This window comes from Leptodactylus fuscus, chromosome 2, assembly GCF_031893055.1.
Source record: "Leptodactylus fuscus isolate aLepFus1 chromosome 2, aLepFus1.hap2, whole genome shotgun sequence".
Lineage (NCBI taxonomy): Eukaryota > Metazoa > Chordata > Amphibia > Anura > Leptodactylidae > Leptodactylus > Leptodactylus fuscus.
In genome coordinates, this window is record NC_134266.1 from 18773096 (window position 1) to 18800944 (window position 27849).

At 42.8% G+C, this 27849-nt stretch overlaps 1 protein-coding gene across 1 annotated transcript in view; it reads right to left on the reverse strand.

The window, feature by feature from the left end:
* Positions 1 to 27849, reverse strand: part of CYYR1 (cysteine and tyrosine rich 1) — a 52077-nt gene that overhangs the window by 20963 nt on the left and 3265 nt on the right. Inside the window, exon 2 of the mRNA XM_075263512.1 lies at positions 7395 to 7497. Within this exon, the coding sequence (XP_075119613.1) occupies positions 7395 to 7497 (103 nt within the window). The remainder of the gene's footprint in view (positions 1 to 7394; positions 7498 to 27849) is intronic.

The following is a 27849-nucleotide window of genomic DNA, read 5'->3' on the forward strand; positions in this document are numbered from 1 at the left end:
GAGCTGGCCCTCCTGATCAGCCTGTCAAGTCTATTTCTGTCCCTGGTTGATATACTGCTCCCCCAGCAGGCCACACCGAAAAAGATGGCTGAAGCAACCACAGAGCTGAAAAAGGCCCTAAGAAGTGGCCCCTATGGATCAGGATAAGTGATATCCTGATCCATTGTTAAGCTGCTGGCCGCTTATTTTATGTAACTGAACAAAGCAATATACGATAGACAAACAGTTGACCATGGAGACAAATATTTTTCTACCATCATCCCTTGCCCAGTGTTAATGGCCATCCACGACCACCAAAATCTCTTCTAAATCAGAAAATCAACTTTTGGGCTAGAGGTACACAAGATGGCCCCTCATGGGATGTCTATAGTGGAATTTTCACATGGGAAAAAAAAATAAAAATACTGAAAAGAAATATTTGGCTAGTTTTCAACGTGACTTTCAGCTGTTATTCTCGGGCAGCCGAAGCACACTTTATCCTTTGCATTGCAAAGATTGTGAACTGGTGCCGAACCTGCAACAAAACACTGTGGATCAAAAACACATCGCATGACACTTTGAACTGCAAGTTTTTTCTGCATCCACTATACTTCTAAAGTATATCACAGGAGGCTAACCACTGGTTAAGCCACTTCAAACTCACTCGGTGTGTCCCCAGCCTGGGATTTCCAGGAATTGCGGGAAACTCAGGGGTGGCTGGATTGGGTGGAAATAAAAAAAGGTCAAACCTATCCCCTGAAAAAGCGTCTTACCAATCAGTGGTTACTAGTAGGGAACAGATGAAATCACCAGTCCCTATACATTGAAAACTTAGGCCTCACATTGCGGTCATATGATCCTCCCAACTTCTGGCATGGCGAGCCCCAGTAAATGAGGGAAACCAAAACGGGACTGGACAACAGAGTACAGAGATGGGTCAGTATGGACAAGGGTGTTGTAAATTCTGTAAATTTGGTGGTGGAGGCGCCTATAGGTCTCTCTCTATGCCAGTCCTATAAGTATAACATTAGAGAAGTTTCTATAACTGTGCAGAAGAAGCCGATGACGTGATGGTCGGACATCGCTGCTGGAGCCATTTAGTCGGAGAACAGCATCTGCTACAACAAAGGCGTTATCTGTTTTTACAATTCTAATTGTTATCGGATTGCTATTAAAGGGAAAGTCTGGAATCTCATTTCGTTTCCTGTGTGTTAAGTTCTTCACGGCAGCTGTGGATCGCGCGGCCCAACTGTGCAAATAAGTAAAGAGGTGCATCCAATGTGGAAAATTAGCGGCTCAATGACTTCATTTTCTTAATGTTTGGACAGCTACAGAATATCCGAATATCTGAGAATGGAAAGAATTCCACAAGGCTCGATGGAAGGCCGCAGTGTACATCCTCCGCCGTATCTCCTGACAGGAAGCAGATTGATCGTCCGTGTCACAACAGGATATGCTGCAGCCGAACCCTGGGCTTGTCTGTCATCGCTATCATGAAAAGGTTTTCTGTAGGAATGTGGTGGTGAAGATGGCTTCATGCTAACTTCAATGGAATAACAAGATCACGTGTCAACCTGACCCATCTCCGGCAGATATTAAAGCGGTTTGTTGGGTTTAGAAAACCCATTTTAAAGAAAAGGTTTAATCGGAAAATGATCTATTTTTAAAGTCAAGTTTTTAGATGATATCATTTTCTTAAGAAGTTTTGATGATGTTTTAAAAAAAAGTTCATTTTCATCATTTTCCATCCGAACCCAATTCCAATTCCAATCCTAATACAAGTCAATGGGATTTTTTAATGGTCGAAAATCAAATTTTAAAAACGATCCTATTCACAACACAGCGTGGAGTCCAAAAATTGAAGGCTTCAATTTTTGGACTCCACGCTGTGTAGTGATTAACAAATCCGCTGGCTACTTAGTCCCCCCTGGTGTCCAGTTTATCTGTACAGAAGCACTGCCGCCTCCCCTCCCGATGTGTACACCGCTTCCTGGAGCTCCGGGTCGTTCTTCTCTGTCCATTTCCCTCCTCTCTCATTCAGATGTTGGCAGAGCGCCGTTTCCGCTCCTGCCTCCCTAGTGAATCACTCACGTCTCCTCACCCTATACCCACCCACACTCTCCTAAGCCACAACATGCCCCGCCTAGTCTCAGCATCAGTAACACTAGCCTAGAGAGGCGGCGGCGCGCACGGTACTCTGCCGGCGTCTGAATGAGAGAGGAGAAGACAGAGAACAACGGCCTGGAGCTCCGGGGAGCGGCAGTGGTTCTGTGCAGGTAAGTTACAGCTAAGTTGAGTTAGGTTGCAGGTAAGGGTTGAGTGATCGGGATCAGAATTCCGTTCCCAATCTTTTTTAGGTGGGATCGAAACCCGATCGCGATCGTGAAATTTACTCGATCGCCGATCGGGATCTGATCTTTTCCAATCCCGATCGCTCAACCCTACTCCTGGTGTATGTGAGCCATCGATTGGGTGCAGTCTTTCTGTCCAGCACTCGTCAGTCTCTATCTCCCAGTTTCGGGGGTCTGCCAACTCGGGGCACATTCCGACAATCACCGTTCACCTTCCACTTCATAATCACATAGGGCACTCTGGATTTTGGGTAATTCAGTTCGTTTTCTATGTCCCTTAAGGATCGACTATTTCTCTGGTACTCCACAATTACCCCTTTCTCGAAAACAGACAACTCTGCACTTCGTGGCATCTTGCATGCGACTAATGCCAATGCTGTTTCCTATTTAGCGGCGGAAGGCGCAACGTACATCACGACCGCAGATATCTTCATTTGGGTGTCCAAATACTTATTAGTAGACAGTGTGGTCGTGAGACAGAAGATGGATGATCCCAGTGGTAGGACGACATTTATTGGGTATTTATCCTCTAGTCATAGTCATAACTGGTTCTCCCATTTTTAGTCAATAGGACTGAAAGCAGGCTGGTCATTCAAGGGTTAATAGGGAACCCATGGTACTTTATGGAGTATGCTGTAATGTATACTGATATAATATTGATGAAGCCATGGCGTGTGCCATAGAATTTTGTATTTCAGAGGTATATTCCCTTAGATCTATTGCTTGTAGGAGAGAATCTCTCTCTAATACGGCAGCTCGCAGAGGCACCATAAAGTAGCACCCAGAGCCGCCGAATCGGCACCGTGCACATGACCACAAAAGAATAAAAGAAAGCGCCGATATATATCCTAAGCTGTCACTTTGCTGATGATAGTAATTATTGGGCCAAGTAGAAAACTTTTCCTTCCTGCCCTGCGAGAGCGTATTAAAAATAAATTGCATTAAGTTGTATAAAAGAGGCGCAGAAAGTGTGTGTGTTATCATGGGAGGGGGGGGAGGGGAGGCTTTTATTCACCTGCACCGCTGTAATGTTCTGGCTTTTAAACTTTAATAACGCTGAGTGCGCACTAAGACGTTAAATGCTTTTCCTAATGGAGGATCTCAAGCGGCATCCGAAAACATTATGTTATTTATTTCTAATGGTAGAAACCTACAGGACGGGAAGATTGGAAAATAACAGCTCAAAAATGCTGCAAAAAATAAGATGTATCTGCCGCCTTTCCATTACCACTGCTTATATGGCACCCGGGATGGTGCAGAAAGCGGTAAAATAATAAAAGCGACAAGTCAGGGCTTACACTTTTCCGTAAGGTAGATGCTGCAGAAAACTAGGTGGAGAGGAGACACTCCGAATTAGTCCAAAAATATTAAGAACTAAAAGGTGTTTTTAGAAATTTTAGACTAGGAATACCTGTTGATCTCAGTATCGCTCTACTAAATCACACCTATGATCCTGCAACCATGACAGGACCCAAACCTGCTGAAATTCTACCCGACTACATTAAAGGGATCCTATCTTTCAAACCCTTTTTTTTTTCTAACGAACACGTCAGAATAGCCTTAAGAAAGTCTATTCTTCTCCTACCTTTCGTTGTCTTCTCTGCGCCGGCGTTTGCCTAAAATCCTGTTTTTTGTCGGTATGTAAATGAGTTCTCTCGCAGCACTGGGGGCGGGCCCCAGCACTCAAACAGCACTGGGGGCGTCCTCAATGCTGCCAGAGAACTCTCCAGTGCCGCCTCCATTTTCGTCAAGAACGTCATCTTCCTGTGTCTTCTTCCGGCATAGTCTTTGAAACTTGTAGGCTTCGGGCCTAGGGCAGAGCCATCTGTGCATGCCCACAGGCCACAAGAAAATGGCCGCTTTCTTACTGTGTAAGCAGCCATTTTTTTTGTAGCCGCGGGCATGCGTGGGAGACGAATAGCCTTTCTTAAGGCTATTCCGACATAGTAGGGAGAAAAAAATGTGTTTAAATGATAGGATCCCTTTAAGGCTATTTTGACATGTTAGTTAGAAAAAAAGGATTTGAAAGATAGGATCCCTTTGACTACAACTGCCCAAGATTTGTTTAATTTCAGGTGCGAGACCAAGATTCGTTCCGATCAAACAAGTTTGGTGAGCAAAAAAAATAACCTTAAATAATGGATATTTTTTCAGATCACTGCTAGTGGATTCAGTTTTTTGCTGTTAGAACAGAAGTATGTAAGCATTTAACGAAAAAAAAAAAAATTAACTCTTGCCGAAAAAACCCTTAAGAAAAACTATGTTAAACAATCTACGGACAGATCAAACTGCTCTATTGTAAAAGAGATGCGGACAAAATTTGATTATTGGCAATGAAAGTTAAATGTCCTTTGTCTGTATTGCTGCTGGAGTCTGGCTCGCACAGCACAGATATTCTCCCTCACTCCTATCTATGATTTATAACACTAATTTGACTGCAATTGATTAAAGGGATTAAAACTGAATTTTTTCTCCCTAACACGTAGGAATAGCCTTAAGAAAGGCTATTCTTCTCCTACCTTTAGATGTCTTCTCTGCACCACCGTTCCGTAGATATCCTGATTTTCATCGGTGTGCTAATGAGTTCTCTCGCAGCACTGGGGGCGGTCCTCAGCGCTCAAACAGCATTGGGGGCGTTCCCAGTGCTGCGAGAAAACTCTCCAGAGATGGCCCATTATTCCTCTGGAACACCTGCTCCCTGTGTATTCCTCTTCTGATGGCTTCTTCTGGCTTTAGATGGCACACATCAGGCAGAGCCGACTGCGCATGCCTGTTGCCATTTTCTTGTAAATGCTTACACAGTACGCTCACATAAGCGACCACATGAAAATGGCCGAAGGCATGCGCAGTCATCTAAAGCCATAAGAAGCCATTGGAAGAAGACGTCACGGAGAGGGCATTCTAGAGGAAGTAGAGATCATCGCTGGAGAGTTCTCTCGCAGCACTGGGGACGCCCCCGGTGCTGTGAAAAGACTCATTTGCACACCGATAAAAACCGGGATATCTATGGAACGGCGGTGCAGAAAAGACATCTAAAGGTAGGAGATGAATAGCCTTTCTTAAGGCTATTCCTACGTGTTAGGGAGAAAAAATTCTGTTTTCATCATAGAACCCCTTTAAATTTGACTAAACTTTGATGTAATTCTCCTACTCCTTAGCTGTATTACAAGTCTTGCAGTATTCAGTGCTCTGTATCATACAGTGATGAGTAACACATTCATTCCTAACGTCCACCATCACTGATGTGCCTTGTGTTTCAGCCCACAGAACCTTATATACTGTATATAGTATCAGCACTGTAAGGTGTCCACTAGTGTTGAACAATCGGGATCGGAAAAGTTTGGATTCCGATTGGCAATCGAGCAAATTTCACAATCGCGATCGCAATCGGGATCGGCTGGAAAATGATCAGAAACGGATTTTGAAATCTCAAGATCGGCCCAACCCTAAAAGTGACTTTTCCCATAGAGAACCATTGACTAGGGTTGAGCAATGGAGATCGGAAAAGATCGGATTCCGATCGGCGATCAAGCAAATTTTACGATCGGGATCGGCTGGAAAATTATCGGAAATCGGATTTTAAAATCGATCCTGAAATCTCATCCCTAGTGTCCACCTACAACTGACTATTGGCTGAGAAGTCGTCAAGTAGTGTCAGAATGTCACAGTGACTCACAAGACACACAATGTGTCTCTTCTGGTTTTATACTGTGCAATACGGCCATCTTAGTTCATTCCAGACACATCACTATTCATTCAGTTTTGTTAAAAATTCAACTTTTTGGAATTTCCAGGTAGAATCCGGTTCAGGACGAATCGTTTCGCTCATCCCTGATAAAGACCCTGTAGTAAAACATATATGCAATATCATAGCTGCCAGTGCTGGCCCTATAGCTAAGAAATGAGCTCTGGAGAAGAACCTTGTCATCCTAATGAATGGACCCTGAAACAACAGACAGCCGAGATGTGGGGATTCAGGCCTTGCGCGGCTGATGGCAGACTGATTTCATGCCCTGTGATGCCCACACAATAATGATGTCTTGAGGGATTTCCTCAGAAGCGCTCCAATGCAGGATGTCTGCTGTCTTGAGATAGGCCGAGCGGGGCTCAGACTTGGCTGCACACACCATCTCTCCTAATAGGATATTTCATTTGAAGTAAAGTTCACTGAACATCAAGCACGGCGGCGGAGTTATGTCACGTATCCCCACTGTGCAAATCTTGCATTTAGTTCTGAAAATTGTTACCGGCATTAGTAAGACAAAGACAGATTTGTGCATTGCATTCAGTTAGACTACAGCTTCTCTACCTGATATATCGGTGTAGCAGAGCTGAATGGGTAACTTGGCCCAGTTCAGTGTTATATTACCATCTATTATATTTGACATGGGACTGTACACATTTATCATACTAACCAGAGGGTGCTGGATATTATGCATAATAACATGTTAATGTGATTAATTCTTTCAAATATTAAATATTTATTACATTAACCACCATTTATTATGCAAAAATGGTCATACATTTCCTATTTTTGTCTTTGCACGAAATGTATCTGGACCTTAGATCCTCACCAAAATTCCACATTCTTAAAGAATACTTTCAACACCTCCAACAAGCGCAGCTCTTTATATCAGTGCTGATTCTGGCACAGTTGGATTTTTTTCTTTAGCGCCCGCCTTTCCTGAGCAATGAATGTTGTTAGTTAAGTCGTCTGATATACTATTTGGGCTCTGCACTGTGAGGAGGGCGGTGTCAGGCAGGAGCAGACAAGGGGTGTGATTCTGAGCTCTGACACTGGCTGCCTCTGATTGGAGCTCTGAGTCACGCCCCCTGCTTGACATCGACCACCTGACAGAGTTTAAATAGCACATCAGGCACCAAAACTAACTGCGCTTGTTACTCAGGAGTGGTGGGGGCTAGAGAGGAAATTCCAACTGTGCTGCAATCAGTGGAGCAGTAGCTATTAAAGAACTAGAATTTGTGGAGATGGTTAATGGTCCTCTTTAAAGAAAGCTGAACGTTAAAGACAATAATAGAATGAATTAAACAGAAATAACTTACGATAGGACGTTTCCAATGTAGGCATAGTAGGAACAACAGTACGGAGGGCTCCCATCACAGCAATAGGATTTGCAGTCTACTCCACAGTGTGCAAGGCAGGATTCTAGATGAAGAATCAGACACAGGCCGGGTCAAGGAAAGAGTATCATATAATTTTAGGAACGTTTTGTGATATTAGTTTTTTTTGGATATTCTGAAGGTTATTTTTGTTCATGATCATTTTACTCATCTTACCAGCATTAGACCTACTCAGTAAGATTGTGTGCAATACCTCTCATATGTCATTGGATTATAATGTCTCAAAAAGGCCTCTGACACCCGGGTGTCTAAAATGATCTAGTATTTATGTCCAGACCATTAAGAGAACCTTTCACCACCTCTACCAGTTCAATTTCTCAGCATCTGTTAATAGACTTTGTTCCACTGATTCCGGCACAGTTCGAATGTTCTCTCTAGCCCCCACCATTCCTGAACAGCAATTGCAGTTAGTTTTGATGCCTGATGTGCTGGTTATGCTCTGTAATGTCAGGTGGGCGGTGCCAGGCAGGGGGCGTGATTCAGAGCACCAATCAGAGGCAGCAGTGTCACAGCTCAGAATCACCCCCCTTGTCTGCTTCTGCCTGACACCACCCTCCTGACAATACAAGGACTAAATAGCATATCAGGCACCAAAACTAACAGCATGGATTGCTCAGGAATGGTGGGGGCCAGAGAAAAAAATCCAACTGTGCTAGAATCAGAGGAGTCTATTAAATGCTATAAAGAGCTGGACTTGTTGGAGGTGGCGAAAGGTCCTCATTAAATGACATAGCTGTTATAGAGAGAACCTTACTACATTTTTGCCCGAGGGTCCTTCACCAACCTTGATCTGGTAATGCTCCCATAGAATGACCATGCAGTACAACCAGTACCCCAAATGGTCCACTAATCAGACAACCCTATTATACTGGTATAGCATTTATGGAGGACAGTATTTTGGAGGACCTGACATGTCCATGTATCATACAGATAGGTGTCAATAGTAATACTTTTATCCCCCTGTGGAGGCGCTGTAGGAGAAAATAACACGTTTTTCTGATTTTCTTTACAGTTTAAAGATGATCAGTAGGGAATTTGAGAAGCTATATCTCCTTTGGTGAGGTTCTCAATGGAGACTCTTCATAACATAGGATTATGAGAAGGACAAGGAACAGGATTGTCCGGAGTAGATGCAATGGGAAGTAAGGTGGACATACACATTAGATCAACATTGGTCAAGACTGATGATCTTGGAGGGAATTGCTGATCATTTTAGATATCTATGGGGTGGAAGATGTCACAAATGGTTACAATGAGATGTTCTTAGGGGTGTTTGGTAGCAGATTGTAAAACTTTCCCTATTCTAAACAAATTGATGCTCAGGTGTTTGGGAGGAATAGATGTCTGCAGAACAAGCTACATTGTATTCCCAGCTTTATGAGCATGTTGTGATAGAGCAATGTGCCTTGGGATTTGCTTATACATAATCTACAACTCCAAGCAGTTCCTATTATAACTACACTAGTTGATACCGAGATAGAAAAAAAGATGATATATATAGAAGAAGCCATTCCACCGCAGCCGCGCAGGCCTAATTTAATGGATTGTGCACAGTAATGCTGTTATCTCCTCCGCTAATCCCATTGAGGACTGATTTCCACTATTTATATTCTCGGATGAGCTAGACAAGCAAATTGTCCGATGAGTTGTCTCTATAGCTAAGAAATAGGATTATGAAGAGAGGAGGGATGTTTTTGTGCTTCTGAGAATTGGAATAGAGATGTGTATAAGTAGAGAAGATGTGATGACCCCAAGTCTAAATTCTCATGGACTTGACCACTCAGGGATGGAGGAGAGGACGGGATTCTAAGGGTCACCCCCGTCTATATAGATCTTATAATTACATTGTAACCTTTGTTGTTACCATTGTACACAAAGTGCCAGCAGATGTCATCAGTGAGGTCCGATAGACAATTTGTAAATCATCCCATAAAACCTACGGACAAGTGGTTGACTCCAAAATCACCTCCAAATAGACCTTTGAGGAGCAATTGGATGTATCTCATCACCCATGCTGGTTTGGAGAGATCAATGCAGGTATTACTCTATAGGGACCTTCCAAAAGTGACACTTTTTCACCAGTGGGGTCTTATAACTCATTTAATGAGTTCCGCCCACTGTCTACCATGGACAGTATGATGGTCTACCAACTCTCTCCCAACAGCAGATGCTGGGAGGAAGGAGGCCAATGGCTAGAGATGGACGTCTGCGCTTTCTGGTCCACAGATTGGAGTGTCGACGCGGTGAATAAAATATATGACCTTTATTGCACAAAAACGTACTGCACAACGCGTTTCAAGGTCCACAGGCTCTTCTTCAGGTGTACAATTACTCGCCAGGTGAGGTCAGATGTCACATGCATTACCGTCTGGTCCTCGGTGACCAGTCTGTGGATTCTGCAGCCACCTCAACCACTATGCTTCCATTGGTGTTGTGACTCATTCACAACATCTGAAGGTGAGGGATCAACTGGTCCATTTCTCTGTCCATTTTTATTTGCAACATCCATTGCAAACTTTTCTACACTATAAACATGCTCGGCATTCTCCCCCTTTTTTGTTCTCGCAAACAGCAGATATTGGAGACAGAAGGGTCAAGGATGTTGAATTACAAGATTCTCAATCTTTTCGTTCTCCACCATGGGTATCTGGTAGGATCATCTTCCCTTCTCCCTACTCATATGCATGTTCATCTGAGCATTCATGTGTACGGTTTGGACAGGAGAGATAACCAACTCTGACCATTGCTCAATGTCATGAATGTCCAAGGAGAAGAAGTCACCTAGGCAGTGCCATAGTGGTACACCAGATACCAGAGAGTTCTCCACTGGGTTCAGGTTCCAACATAATAATGATACAGTAGAAGAGAACGAAATCTGAAAGGGACTATGGCTATATGACTATTTCCTAAGGGTTATTGGAGGAGGGTCCCAGTAACCTTAGTATGAAACCTGCACCTGGACCTCATTTTTGCTTTGTCCTGCAGCTTTTACTTCCCGCGTTGGGCAGATAGCCTGCACATAACAAGGAGCATGCCGCAGATGGTGTAGTGACTTCATCGGCAGTCATTTCCCCAAGGAACTGAGGTGAAAGCAATGTCTCACCTATTTTCATGCTACTCTGCAAGTCCTCAGAGGGTTCCCAGGTGTACGTTGCTGCTTATCCAGCTCTGTGCACCTCTAACCGTAGGAAGGATATGTGATCGGAATAATTGTAGAAGGTTGAAGATACAACTCTGAATTAGGTCACCGACTGAGACAAGTGTCTACTGGCTGAAGACCAAGAAGACAGAAGCATTGAGGATAAGAGTTACAACAGAGTATATTGCGTAATGTCCAGGCAATAGGATGTCATAAGTTGACTATACGTTGCAAAGATATCCCGTATCATGCTCCTATATATATTGTACATAGTGGGTTGTGGACCCACTATGTCACCAAACCGGTGACACGGTGCAGTATCTACACCCGCTGCTACAGTTTGGAAGGCGAATGAGCACTGCACATCACCAAAAGACACGCTGTCTTGGGGTCAGACCCCAACAGATCAAATATTGATAGCCCGTCCTAAGGACAAACCATCAATAATACAAACTGGATAATCCCCTTCAAGCCGAGTCCAATAATCCAGAAATGATAATAATCCAGTTATTGCTAATTGCAGAATAATCTCCAAATGCCAGAAGATTTAGTAGATTGATAACCAGTACAAGAGGTCATACAGTCCTATGAAAAAGTTTGGGCACCCCTATTAATCTTAATCATTTTTAGTTCTAAATATTTTGGTATTTGCAACAGCCATTTCAGTTTGATATATCTAATAACTGATGGACACAGTAATATTTCAGGATTGAAATGAGGTTTATTGTACTAACAGAAAAGGTGCAATATGCATTAAACCAAAATTTGACCGGTGCAAAAGTATGGGCACCTCAACAGAAAAGTGACATTAATATTTAGTACATCCTCCTTTTGCAAAGATAACAGCCTCTAGTCGCTTCCTGTAGCTTTTAATCAGTTCCTGGATCCTGGATAAAGGTATTTTGGACAAACAATTCAAGTTCAGTTAAGTTAGATGGTCGCCGAGCATGGACAGCCCGCTTCAAATCATCCCACAGATGTTCAATGATATTCAGGTATGGGGACTGGGATGGCCATTCCAGAACATTGTAATTGTTCCTCTGCATGAATGCCTGAGGATTTGGAGCGGTGTTTTGGATCATTGTCTTGCTGAAATATCCATCCCCGGCGTAACTTCAACTTCGTCACTGATTCTTGAACATTATTCTCAAGAATCTGCTGATACTGAGTGGAATCCATGTGACTCTCAACTTTAACAAGATTCCCGGTGCCGGCATTGGCCACACAGCCCCAAAGCATGATGGAACCTCCACCAAATTTTACAGTGGGTAGCATGTGTTTTTCTTGGAATGCTGTTTCTTTTTGGACGCCATGCATAACGCCTTTTTTTATAACCAAACAACTCAATCTTTGTTTCCAAAATGAAGCTGCCTTGTCCAAATGTGCTTTTGCATACCTCAGGCAACTCTATTTGTGGCGTACGTGCAGAAACGGCTTCTTTCTCATCACTCTCCCATACAGCTTCTATTTGTGCAAAGTGCGCTGTATAGTTGACCGATGCACAGTGACACCATCTGCAGCAAGATGATGCTGCAGCTCTTTGGAGGTGGTCTGTGGATTGTCCTTGACTGTTCTCACCATTCTTCTTCTCTGCCTTACTGATATTTTTCTTGGCCTGCCACTTCTGGGCTTAACAAGAACTGTCCCTGTGGTCTTCCATTTCCTTACTATGTTCCTCACAGTGGAAACTGACAGGTTAAATCTCTGAGACAACGTTTTGTATCCTTCCCCTGAACAACTATGTTGGACAATCTTTGTTTTCAGATCATTTGAGAGCGGGCTGTCCATGTTCGGCGACCATCAAACTTAACTGAACTTGAATTGTTTTGTAGAAAGAAATGGTCCAAAATACCTTCATCCAGGATCCAGGAACTGATTAAAAGCTACAGGAAGCGACTAGAGGCTGTTATCTTTGCAAAAGGAGGATGTACTAAATATTAATGTCACTTTTCTGTTGAGGTGCCCATATTTTTGCACCGGTCAAATTTTGGTTTAATGCATATTGCGCATTTTCTGTTAGTACAATAAACCTCATTTCAATCCTGAAATATTACTGTGTCCATCAGTTATTAGATATATCAAACTGAAATGGCTGCTGCAAACACCAAAATATTTAGAACTAAAAATGATTAAGATTAATAGGGGTGCCCAAACTTTTTCATAGGACTGTATATGTAGCAAAGACATGTGCATGTAACCCACATGGCTAAATACTCAATCCCTAGGGTTCATATTATAGGCAAGCAATCTGTTTGCTACCATATGGTGCCTCCTTGAGTTATCCTAGTCTTTCACGGCAGCTATATGATGTAACAAGCCAAGTTCCAGATAAATCTGCAAGAAACATTTGTGCATACTGTCATATAAACCCCAATACTACCTTTCAATGGATGGCGCTAGAGGCACGACTTTCTTTTTTTTTTTTTATTATAGGAAGTTATAGGGAGAGCAGAGGTGGAACCGTAGAAGACCCCATATTGGTAGTCATAAGGACCTGTTCTAGATTTTATGTCACCTTTACATACAGCACGGATCCGTGTATTACACAGCTAACATCATAACTCCCAGTTGTCCCGGATTCTGTGGGACAGTCCTGGATTCTGTGTCCTGTCCCGGTCCATAGGAGGTATGTCCGGAGAGGACAGCCTCACCACTGTGCCCCTGCGTGCTCCAACTCCGGGAACGGTAGGCACAGCTCCCTGAACAGTCCAGGAAAAGAGACTGCAGACTGTGCAGCAGGGGAGAGGGGAGTGGTTTTTTTATGTTAAATTTTAGCACATGAAGAGGGACATTAAACTGTGGGGGCAGATGGAGGGGGGAAAAACTGGGGGGGGGGGGGCATATGACGGGGACATTAAACTGAGGGGCATATGAAGAAGGATATTAAACTGGATGGAGCATATGAGGGGGACATTAAACTTTGGGGCCAAGCAGGAGGGGCATTAAACTGTGGAGGATGTTAAAGAAGGACATTAAACTGGGGCATATGGAGGGGGCATTAAACTGGGGATAGATAGAGAGACATTAAATTGTGGGGGCAAATGAAGAAGGACATTAAACTGAGGGCAGATGGAAGAGGTATTAAATTGGGGAAAACTGGAGGGGGACATTAAACCTGGTAGATAGCTGGAGCAGGACATTAAGATGGGGGCAACTAAAAGAGGACATTAAACTGGGGACAACTGGAGGAGGACATTAAACTGGGGACAGATGGGGATATTAATGCCCCCCTCCAGTTGCCCCAGTTTAATGTCCCCCTCCAGTTGCCCCAGTTTAATGTCCCCCTCTAGTTGACATTTAACTGGGGAAGCAGGAGTGGGAGATTAAATTGTGGGTGCTCCATTATACTGCGTTGGGAGCACAAAGAGAAACGGAATATGAATGGGCAGACTCAATTTAGAAGCGAGCAGAGCTAAATTTGCCGCGGCACTCCATGAACGCCACACATTTTATCTCTCTTCCTATTCTCTGAAAGTTGGGAGGTATGGCTAACGCATACATTTCAATGGTAATACTAATTTTCACCTGTGGGGGCACTACAGGAGTTTCATAATATGGCTGTGCAAATGTGAACGAGTGATTGTAGTCATTGACACAACTACCAGGGTAGCAGCAGCTGCTATGGGACCCAACAACCAAGAGGACCCATTTCCATTTATACCAATGGTCTAAATGGAATTTTTGTTATGGAGCCCCAGGATTACTTGTTATTTTGGGCTATGAAGGATCTGGAGAAAACTTTCCTATGATTGTCCAATAATCCAGTATTTTAGAATCTGATTTTCATCAGGCCCCATTATTGCTGTTTTAAATGCATGGTACCGTTCCTGATCATAACACCAGAATGGATTGCTAAATGGATAAATGTAAAATTCACAAGATTTACCAACTACCCAAGGGTTTTAACAATACCCACATGATTACAATGAGAAAACTCTCAGCTTCCAGAATATTGTGGCCTTGAATGATTTGCAAATGAGAAGGAGGTAATCACCGAACCATTGTTGCGGTGCTGTAACATAAGACTGGGACAGCTCATCAGGGACACTTGGCTACTGAGCCAGTGCATTTCCAGATATAAAGTGTCTATACATAGAAGCCATCAGCCCCTTATACAAATACTGCATTACGACTGATAAAAAAATCACTGTTATCCCAAATTTTCCAAGTGCCAAATTCAATCAGCTTGTTCTTTATTGAGACTTCTGCATGGCTCGTATAAATACCTTCAGTACATATGTGACCCTTATTATACCACCCAATAGCACTTATAGGGGTTGACTTAAAATGTATTTGTTATATATGTCAATTAGTCATGTAATGCATGTGCGTATATGTGTCGGGACACCCACCAGTCCCAGGAATGGATAGTCCAGTATTGCAGGCATTGTGTTGTGTTGAGTTACTTCCATTGGGTTTGTTCTGCTCATGGGTGGCCATTGACCATTGGTGCATACCGTGGGCCACTGGCCTACATAAGGGGTATTTTCACATAAAAAACTTTCCTCTTTGCTGACTCTGGCAATGCTCTCGTGAATGTTTCAGAAGAGACGTGGTCTGGTAACCAATGAGCACGTTCATCAATATTGGTTACTGGCAGGATCCATGGAATGAGTGGTAGGTCCAATCTTAGTATTCATAGCTCCTAGGATCTGACCCTTCTGTTCTCTGCTGGAGGTAGACTTTGGAGGAATTCCCAACTTTTACTTCTGATGGATTCCATTGGATAGACATACAGACATACATCTATAAACCATATCCCATGGAGTATTTGTTTTCATACTGGAGTCATCAGCATGCAATATGGGATCATGTTTGGTGTAAGGAGTCTTGAAGACCAAGTAATGCTCCCTGGAAATTAGGTACGCCAACTACTGTTCCATCACAATAGAAAACTGTGTCTAGTGCCACCTATTGAGGGTACTTACCCTATGATTCAATTCCTGTTTCTTTTACACAACTAGGGAACAAAGCAAACCAGAATCTTCTCCATAAGGTAAGGTGAGCCATCTGTAAGCAGCAGTTTCAGGGTTTTTACCCCTTGTTAGTGCAGAGCAGGTACCTGGTTGGCTGGGTGATGTATACTGGCCCAACTGAGGCCAATGGGTGCAATAGGATTCCCCTAGTTTGGAAGAATCATCACACTGCCCTCCATCCAGAAGATTCCAGAACAGAAGAAGGCGAGATGGACTTAATTGTAGTGGCAGTGATACAAAAACTCATAATGTGGCCAAAAGTCATCAGCATCTACAATAAATTGTGACAATACACAGCCAAACACTACATAGTAATATGTACAAACCTCCCACCAAGTGAATAGAAGCCCATCCTGAGGGAGGACCTAAAATGTCCCCCATTTAAGTTTGTGGATGGTGGTGGCTTCCATGACCTTACATATATACTGTATGTACTGTATATCTATATAATACGGCAAAGGAAATTGTTTTCACTTTCCCTTAAAGGGGATGTCCAGGAATAATAAGAAACTCAAGGGAGGCCAATAAAAAAAAGCCATGCTCACTTATCCCCACCACTCCATTGTACGGTCCTGGTCCCCTTTCCATCCAGTGCCAGGACTCATTGGGCTGGAAGCAGAGAGGTTTAACATCTAAGCTAAGAACATACAGTGGCCTTATACATGTGATTGAAGTCACCAGTCAACAATGGCTAAGAACGGTGATTGGTCTCGGCAGTCATGTGGTCCTTTCTACTCTTGGAATGGGAGGAATGTGGACTGGGACTGTACAATGGAGTGTTGGGGATAGGTAAGTAGGCAACTTTTTTTTTCAGTTTTACACCCGTCTTAGCTGACCCGTTTTCTATAATTCTTGGGCAACCCCTTTTAAAATCACCCCAATATTTCAAAAATCCCTACTTTTTGCCCATAAACATGTTAAATATTTCATTTGTATCGTATTGCGTTCCGGAGCCCATTGCCTTACAAAGCACCTTGTTAAAAGACGGCTGTAATTCATCTTAATTCTCGGATTCTCCGCAGAGCCAAATTTTTGGTTTTGGAATCGTTACATTTGGATAAACAGCTTTACAACCATTTCCCAGATTTCTCATTTTTTAGAGACCATTCCCTATAGAAACCTGCGGTATCGGAGACAAGATGAGATTATTTCATTCACAGTCCAGCACTGGGCCAAGAGACAAAGATCAACTTCCATTACTAGTGACTAACTTCAATTAAAACATCTAATAACGAAGCCTAATTTTCTGGATCTAATTGTGAACGGTAGCGGGCGGGAAATGTCCGCCACTCGGCTCTTATTGTGTAGAACGGTAGATGTTAACCAATTACACAGTAAAACGGATTCGTTAAATCAGGTTGGTGATCAAATCGGCCATAGAGTGGGTTAATGTTTCAGAACCGCTGAGTAAAAATGGCAATCCTTGAAACGGATGACGGAACGGAGCAACCATATTCTCCGGTGGCCCTTGGAAAGGCGAAGGTGAATTCTAAGTTTCTTTCCATTGTGTTAGGATGAGAAAAGCTGCTTCATTATTTCATAATTTAGTTACATGAAGCAAAAAAAGGTTAATTGGAAATGTCCGTGTTGTAAGATGGAAGATGGCGCTGCGGAGGCCTTGTAGGAACGCAGCATTATAATAATGGATCTAAGTCTTAATTAATTTGGTTTGGTTTTTGGCATTATAGATTGCACAGTTATCTACCTTCTCAGCTCGGACCTGGTCACCAAGACAGACAAGAGGCTTAAGAAGCATGACATAGAAGGGTCTACCCATAAGAGAGCAAGGATGGGATAGATCGGAGGTGGCCCCCAACTGGTCACAAGAATAGAGAATCCTTACGCACACTCCAATCAAATGAGTAGTGCAACCCACAATGATCTGCAACTTATCTCTATGGGATATAAATTATTCCCCACAACAAACCCCTTTAAGGTCAAGGCCCCACGGGATAGAAACGCTGTAGGAAAAATCACGACGTTCTACTGTAAGGTCAAAAAGGATCGGATTCTAGCAAATCCCATGCGGTAAGAACTGCAGTGTGGACATGCCGCAATTTCCAAAACCAGCACGGGGTTTGGAAATCGCAGCATGTCAATCATACCTACGGAAACGCCAGCAGTGTCTCCACTAATTTTCTGTCGAAAGCGCTGCAAGAAGAACCATGTCCTGCATTGCCGCCACGGTTTTTCTGGCAGCGCTTTTTAGCTGTGGAACGTCCCATGAGGTCTTAGCCTAAAGGAGATCTCCAGGGAGTTTTATGCTGCTTACTTCCTCCAAGGTTCTTTTAATGGGAATTTTGGGCTCGTTCCGACCCTGTGTCAAGTGAATGGAACCAGGGGTTCCCCTGGGCTGCTCCTTTATTCTCTAAGGGGACATGGCACCATTAGAGATATCTGGCAGCAATTTACTCCCCTCTCCCCAGTGATGACTAGTGTTTGCTGAGCCTCACAACAGGATTCATCTTGTGAATATTCGAAAGGTTCACCCAGGAGTTTTATTTCAGGCCTCAGTCGTCCCCTGATGTCATTCAGGAGGCCAGAAGATGCCTAGGAGAGGCGAGTATGTCACTTATTTTACTCTGTGGTCTGAGGAGATCCCATAGTTTAATAGTGGTACACAATTGACAAACCCCAAAAATTTTGGCTGTGGCAAGAATCCAAAATTTTGGTAAAATTTGTTAACAAACCTGGCTGGTTGGGGCCACACGGTCTCTCAGTGATTAGCACTGCAGCCTTGCAGCGCTGGAGTTCTGGTGTTCAAATCCCACCAAGGGCAAAAAAACATCTGCAAGGAGTTTGTATGTTCTCCCCGTGTTTGCATGGATTTCCAGCCCATATTCCAAAACAGACATACTGATAGGGAAAAATGTACATTGTGATCCCTATATGGGGCTCACAATCTACATTAAAAAAAAAAAGTGATAAATACCATCATTCCCAATTGTCCCTACAAATAAAAAAGAATGTTTCCAAAAAGTTGCCTGGGGTTTCTATTGTTTTGCCTCGTTGGACTACAATATATTTGCTAAAACGTGGGATATGTGGAACGAATCATTAACTCTTCGATTTCCATCAAGTCATGAAGAGGTTCAGGTGCATGACCAAGCAAAGTGACCTACAGTGGTGACATGAAGCTCCTCAACCCCAAGATGACCCACAACTAGGACATGTCATGTATGGTAGCGGTCTCCTCCTCTGGGTCAGAGGAAGCCTCTAGGACCCAGGAGTGAGCCCAGACTCCGTTAACCTGATCCAGGCGTCTTCCAGATCACGGACTGACTGTACCTCCGATAACACGTCAGATTTTTGGTGTAATACCCTTAAGTAAATCAGTGTAGTAAAATAACGACAAGATGTTCTCTGCCACAGGTGTGAATTACACGTTTAAAGTGTTAAGTCTGAATACTTGTCACCTCCTCCAGAATAAGACTTGAAGCTGGAAATACTGGCGCTGTTACCAGGAGAACTCCTCACTTCTATCTTTGTTCTCGGAGAAGTTCAAGAGGAAGTTACAGAGGGGAGATACCGGCGATGAGTAAGCCGAAGAGTTCACGCTTCATCTACTATTATAGCTAGGCACCACAGGATCAGGCTTTACTTATGTATTCCAGAGGTATCTATACTAAAGTATCTAAAGTATCTATACACAAGTATCTATACACACGTCTGCAATGGGTTAAACTGCTGAGAAGAAAACAAAAAACAATGTCAAAAATGTTTTTTTTCCAATGACTTTTCACTGATTTTTGTTCTATTCTGTGATCAGATATCAGGCGGCAGCAGTTTAACCAATTGCAAAAGCATATGCACTAGTAAATAAAAACCCGCCAATATGATAAATTCACAAATAGATACCTATTCACACACGCACCCACGCACTCTGTAGCATCTGTATCTTCCAGTGCTTTCATATTAGATAGGAACCCATTATGCCAGCCACAGTGCTTGAGCCAGTGTTGTCAGGGGTATAACAAATAAATAAGGGGACCCCTCCACCATGGCCACTGCAACAGCAATGAAGAGCTCACCGTTACCTTGGCTTACATATCGTGCAGACATAATGTAATAAATAATTAAAAAAAAGTAACGGGATAATGCAAGCAGTGAAGTTACAGCAAGAAATTGTACAGTGACATCACTATAGTAGGATAACATGACATAATGATGTCATAGAACGAGGATAATACACACAGTGATGTCACAGCATAGAGATAATACAGACAGTGATGTCACAGTACAGAGATAATACACAGTGATGTCACAGTACAGGATAATACACACAGTGATGTCACAGTACAGGATAATACACACAGTGATGTCACAGTACAGAGATAATACACACAGTGATGTCACAGTACAGAGATAATACACACAGTGATGTCACAGTACAGGGATAATACACACAATGATGTCACAGTACAGGGATAATACAGACAGTGATGTCACAGTACAGAGATAATACACACAGTGATGTCACAGTACAGGGATAATACACACAGTGATGTCACAGTACAGGGATAATACACACAGTGATGTCACAGTACAGGGATAATACACACAGTGATGTAACAGTACAGGGATAATACACACAGTGATGTCATAGTACAGGATAATACACACAGTGATGTCACAGTACAGAGATAATACACACAGTGATGTCACAGTACGGGGATAATACACACAGTGATGTCACAATACAGGGATAATACACACAGTGATGTCACAGTACAGAGATAATACACACAGTGATGTCACAGTACAGGGATTATACGCACAGTGATATCACAGTACAGGGATAATACACACAATGATGTCACAGTACAGGGATAATACACACAGTGATGTCACAGTACAGGATAATACACACAGTGATGTCACAGTACAGGATAATACACACAGTGATGTCACAGTACAGGGATAATACACACAGTGATGTCACAGTACGGGGATAATACACACAGTGATGTCACAGTACGGGGATAATACACACAGTGATGTCACAATACAGGGATAATACACACAGTGATGTCACAGTACAGGGATAATACACACAGTGATGTCACAGTACGGGGATAATACACACAGTGATGTCACAGTACGGGGATAATACACACAGTGATGTCACAATACAGGGATAATACACACAGTGATGTCACAGTACGGGGATAATACACACAATGATGTCACAGTACAGGGATAATACACACAGTGATGTCACAGTACAGAGATAATACACACAGTGATGTCACAGTACAGAGATAATACACACAGTGATGTCACAGTACAGGGATAATACACACAGTGATGTCACAGTACAGAGATAATACACACAGTGATGTCACAGTACAGAGATAATACACACAGTGATGTCACAGTACAGAGATAATACACACAGTGATGTCACAGTACAGGGATAATACACACAGTGATGTCACAGTACAGGATAATACACACAGTGATGTCACAGTACAGGGATAATACACACAGTGATGTCACAGTACAGGATAATACACACAGTGATGTCTCAGTACAGGGATAATACACACAGTGATGTCACAGTACAGGATAATACACACAGTGATGTCACAGTACAGGGATAATACACACAGTGATGTCACAGTACAGGATAATACACACAGTGATGTCACAGTACAGAGATAATACACACAGTGATATCACAGTACAGGGATAATACACACAATGATGTCACAGTACAGGGATAATACAGACAGTGATGTCACAGTACAGAGATAATACACACAGTGATGTCACAGTACAGGGATAATACACACAGTGATGTCACAGTACAGGGATAATACACACAGTGATGTCACAGTACAGGGATAATACACACAGTGATGTAACAGTACAGGGATAATACACACAGTGATGTCATAGTACAGGATAATACACACAGTGATGTCACAGTACAGAGATAATACACACAGTGATGTCACAGTACAGAGATAATACACACAGTGATGTCACAGTACAGAGATAATACACACAGTGATGTCACAGTACAGGGATTATACGCACAGTGATATCACAGTACAGGGATAATACACACAGTGATGTCACAGTACAGGATAATACACACAGTGATGTCACAGTACAGGATAATACACACAGTGATGTCACAGTACAGGGATAATACACACAGTGATGTCACAGTACGGGGATAATACACACAGTGATGTCACAGTACGGGGATAATACACACAGTGATGTCACAGTACGGGGATAATACACACAGTGATGTCACAGTACGGGGATAATACACACAGTGATGTCACAATACAGGGATAATACACACAGTGATGTCACAGTACAGGGATAATACACACAGTGATGTCACAGTACGGGGATAATACACACAGTGATGTCACAGTACGGGGATAATACACACAGTGATGTCACAATACAGGGATAATACACACAGTGATGTCACAGTACGGGGATAATACACACAATGATGTCACAGTACAGGGATAATACACACAGTGATGTCACAGTACAGAGATAATACACACAGTGATGTCACAGTACAGAGATAATACACACAGTGATGTCACAGTACAGGGATAATACACACAGTGATGTCACAGTACAGAGATAATACACACAGTGATGTCACAGTACAGGATAATACACACAGTGATGTCACAGTACAGGGATAATACACACAGTGATGTCACAGTACAGGATAATACACACAGTGATGTCTCAGTACAGGGATAATACACACAGTGATGTCACAGTACAGGATAATACACACAGTGATGTCACAGTACAGGGATAATACACACAGTGATGTCACAGTACAGGATAATACACACAGTGATGTCACAGTACAGGGATAATTCTCACAATCATGTCACAGCATACAGATACTATACAAATTGATCTAACAGTACAGAGACAATGTATACGGTTACATAGTGCAGGGGTAATAAACACACTGATGTCATAGTATGGAAGTCATGTACACAGTGATGTCTCAGAGTAGGGTAATATGCACAGTGATGTCACAAAACAAGAATGATGCTCCCAGTGACATTACAATACTGGGATAATGCAGACACTTTATGCCAGGTTCACACTAGCGTTTGGCTCTCCGTTGTTCGGGTCTGCATGGTGATGCAAAAGATGGAATGTTGCCTAAAAAGAGGTTACCCGTGGACCCTATAGACTATAATGTGGTCGACCAGGTGTCCTTGCAGGACTTTTCTCTCCGACAATTTGTGACGGAATCTCTTACAGAGTCTCCAATGTAGATTGAACCTAGATTTATTTGTGTTTTGCACCTTATAATCTGAGACTATAGAGCGCAACTATACTGCCATGAGGAACAATAGAAACTGAAAACTGGAGTTGGGGGCCACACGGTGGCTCAGTGGTTAGCTGTGCAGCATTGGAGTCCTGGTGTTCAAATTCTGCCAAGAGCATAAAACCATCTGCAAGGAGTTTGTATGTTCTCCCCATGTTTGCATGGATTTCCATCCCATATTCCAAAAGAAAGACATACTGATAGGGGAAAATGTACATTGTGAGCTCTATGTGGGGCTCACAATCTACATTTGAAAAAACACAAAAAAACTCCAAACTGGAGTTCAATAAGCAGAGGCCCCGGGGAACGCGCATCAGATACTGCAAGGGAGACCAAGAGAGATTAGGGGAGGTGAGTACCAAAATTTTTAATTTTACTACAACTTCCTGAGACTCCACGGTCTGAAGGGGAGTTATACCCCAAACCCTGGAGTGTAATAAGAATTTTTTACATTCTGACAATGGCCCAAAGATTTTTGATCCTGGAGGATTTATAAAACCTGGAGCGCATATTATACATTAGTAAGTCTGATGGTGAACAATTACACAGAACATTCCCAGTCCCATCAGAATTTCCCCAGAATTTTTAGGATGTGCAAGAAGCCGATAACTATTGCACTCGGAGGCCATGATTTTTTTGATTTTTTTTTTACCCTGAAGAGACTGTAAAAAAAGCTAAACATGTCTTTGAAATTAAAATAACTCAATGCCTCTCGTAATAAAGCAAGGAAATGTATGACTCTTGGAGTTGATGAAAGATTGCCTGACAAATAGAGATGTCCTGTCCCGCCTCAATCCCACTGACCTTAATTTGCACTTGATTTATATAGAAGCCGAGAATCTCTCCATTTGCATTTCCATTACTCTCTGTGGATTTACATATTAAGAGAGCCAATTAGTTTGCTAAATGTAATAGAGAATGTTCTGTCAAGTGCAAATGACTGACCACAAAGCCTGGATACACTTGTCGGATGCAGCTTATCGAATTACATGTACAGGAATGGCTGACAACTACAAGCTCGATGATGTGACTCTACGCTCCTCCATTTCTATAGGTAATTGCCAAAATTCTGGTGATCCTAAATTTCTCTAACAAGGCCTTTCCCCACTGCTCCATTTTGTGTGTGTGTTATGCCCCCTTTGTGATGTGAACACCGGTAGATTTGCCCACCCTTCTGGGACTCGGCTCTTGATTTGACTCGACTCTTCTAGGTCACGACTCTTTTCAAGAGCCATGAGTGTTGCCAGGTATCCAGTATTGGAGTGAAGTTTCTTGGACCCAGCAGATAAAATGATGCTGGGGCCAACTCTCCAATGATCCCTAGGAAATAGACCATGTATCCTTCATAGTATAGTGTTTTCTGCTGAGCCATTATTATGTTAGAGCCTGGACCTTCGAAGGGGATCTCTGGTTCTTCGGTGGGCCAAGCCAACACTACAAGTATCCTTATTTCCATTACCAGGTATAGACCCAGAGAGTCCTCAAATAGAGGCCATATGGAATATGAATCTTAAAGGGATTCTACCATTAAACTACTTTTTTTCTAATTACCACGTCGGAATAGCCTTAAGAAAGGCTATTCATCTCCTACCTTTAGACGTGGTCTCCACCGCGCCGTTCCGTAGAAATACCGGTTTTAACCGGTATGCAAATGAGCTCTCCGCAGCAATGAGGGCGGGCCCCAGCGCTGAAAGGCCGATGAGCGCATCCCCATTGCTGCCCGAGAGCTCTTTCCTGCGCCGCCTCCTTCTTCTGCAGCAACTCCGCCTCTTCTGGCTTCTCTTGCTCTTGTAGTTCTATACAGGAGCATAGAGAGGCCACCCCAAAATGGTGGCCATTTTTGGGTAGCTGCTCTTGCAGTTCAATACAGGAGCTGGCCGGCGGCCATTTTGGGGTGGCCTCTCTATGCTCCTGTATCGAACTACAAGAGCAAGAGAAGCCAGAAGAGGCGGAGTTGCTGCAGAAGAAGGAGGCGGCACAGGAAAGAGCTCTGGGCAGCAATGGGACGCCCTCATCGGTGTTTCAGCGCTGGGGCCCGCCCTCATTGCTGCGGAGAGCTCATTTGCATACCGGTTAAAACTGGTATTTCTATGGAACGGCGCAGCGGAGACCACGTCTAAAGGTAGGAGACGAATAGCCTTTCTTAAGGCTATTCCGACGTGTTCATTAGAAAAAAAAGTAGTTTAATGGTAGAATCCCTTTAAGGGGATCATACGCCCTAAAACCATGTTGGGCTATTCCTTCTGACCAGACTCCATACTCATGCATACTCACCTGTGCATGGATGGTTTTCAATACTTTAGTGGTAGAGTATCTCCATTCAGAAGAATGGATCGGACATGTTGAAATTCTATTTTCCCTGACAAGCTGCTGCCAAAGAAACACCACCATACACCTTGGTTGGTCAGCTTGTTCCACCATAATTGAGGGATTAGCCAACCTTTATCTAATGTGTATGGTGCTTTAAGGTGAAAAATGAATCCACTTGCTCCCAGTCTAGGCAATGCTCAGTAAGTTAAACAGTCTGGGCTCTAGACGGATACATTGCAGTAAAGTTTGCAGTATTTAGCTCAAAGAACATTGCAGAAGGTTGCCTTTGGTACTGAAGATAACTATATACCAAATGGACGTCCTCTGGATGATGGAGAAAATACAGTCCCCAGCATTCTCTTACAGGCTAGGACTTGCAATCTTGCTGGAGAGCCACAAATTGTAGACCACCGCCATCATAAAAACGTACACATCCAACTTGGCCCAGGACAATATTCTGTATTCCGCAGTTACACTTCCCTTCTGCGTAATTCTTCATGAAAAAAAGGTCACTGTCTGATTGATGGAGATGCCCGGGACAAACATATTGGGGAATCCCTCCCATTTAGCAGGGTCTTATAGAACAGACCACTTTATATGACACATAAACATTATGTAATTGTTGGCAGACCCCTCTGACATCAATAAGGGTTAACCAACATGAGGTGGTGAAGCCCCTAGGCACATGTCCTTCTGACAATCCTAAAACTCATCTGGCAGGAACATGAGGAAATAAAGGTTTAGATGTGTATCAATATGTGGAACGGATACCAACGTTTCAGAGGAAGTGACCCTTGACCTTGTCATCTATAACGTAAGAGAAGTGACTGTCATGAGTAATGACCTTCCAGGCTATTTCCTGTGCTGGAGCTCTAAAAGTAATCCCCTAATAGTTCTAATAACCAGATGTAAGAAATTCTCCATCTGAGGCTCCGCGGACAACTTAGTATTATGGAAAGTGGCTCCGAACCATCTAAGAAGACGAGCTGATGTATTTTTAATTTAGTGTTAGGTCTTCCTGCTGGAATTTTCCTTTAAGGATATGTTTACTCTTTGTATCTACATAATGACCAACCATACATGTTTTTATGATGGCCATTATTGTTATGTCTATTTTATTAAAATTATTTGTCCCAACGCATAGAAATCTGCTCCATTGGTCAGAATGGTCAAAAGTGGGCCACATACATTAGATTTCTATCAGGCAAAATAAACAATTTTGGCCATTCCAGTCAATATCAGTGTTTGGCATGATCGGCCAAGTTGGTCACAGGCTCACTTTTCGCAGACTCACGTGAGGCCATTTTTCTGACACACGAGATCTGTGCAAATCTGGATTTTTGTGCAATAAATTGCAAAATTTTAGTTTCGCATCTGTGCCAGAGACACCACAGAGACCCCCCGAATATCAGCAGACTCTCCACTAGTTTGAGTATAACAAGTAAAAGGACAACTGTCAACTGTCGGCCCATCACTTGAGTTCCCAAGTGGACCCGAACAATAGAGAATTGTTAAATTTGATGGAGGGATCGTTAGCATGAACAATCAGATGTCTGTATGACATATATCTAATGTGTATGGCCAGCTTTAGGGTGGGCCTTCTATTGGTGCCTTCCTTTGGTGTACCAAAAAATTACACTTATTCAAAAATGTTCCAGGTCATCACTAGAGGTGGGAAAACTCAGGGCTCCTAGGAACCTATCTATAAAACATAGTGTATAACACTGTCAGGGCTCCTAGGAATCTATCTATAATACATAGTGTATAACACTGTCAGGGCTCCTAGGAACCTATCTATAAAACATAGTGTATAACACTGTCAGTGCTTCTAGGAACCTATCTATAATACATAGTGTAGAACACTGTCAGGGCTCCTAGGAACCTATCTATAAAACATAGTGTATAACACTGTCAGGATTCCTAGGAACCTATCTATAAAACATAGTGTAGAACACTGTCAGGGCTCCTTGGAAACTATCTATAAAACATTGTGTATAACACTGTCAGGGCTCCTTGGAATCTATCTATAAAACACAGTGTATAACACTGTCAGGACTCCTAGGAACCTATCTATAAAACATAGTGTATAACACTGTCAGGGCTCCTGGGAATCTATCTATAAAACATAGTGTAGAACACTGTCAGGGCTCCTAGGAACCTATCTATAAAACATAGTATATAACACTGTCAGGACTCCTAGGAACCTATCTATAAAACATAGTGTAGAACACTGTCAGGGCTCCTAGGAACCTATCTATAAAACATAGTGTAGAACACTGTCAGGACTCCTAGGAACCTATCTATAAAACATAGTATATAACACTGTCAGGACTCCTAGGATTCTATCTATAAAACATAGTGTATAACACTGTCAGGCCTCCTAGGTATCTATCTATAAAACATAGTGTAGAACACTGTCAGGCCTCCTAGGAACCTATCTATAAAACATAATATAGAACACGATCAAGGCCACTAGGAGCCTATCTATAAAACATAGTGTAGAACACTGTCAGGGCTCCTAGGAACCTATCTATAAAACATAGTGTATAACACTGTCAGGACTCCTAGGAATTTATCTATAAAACATAGTGTAGAACACTGTCAGGGCTCCTAGGAACC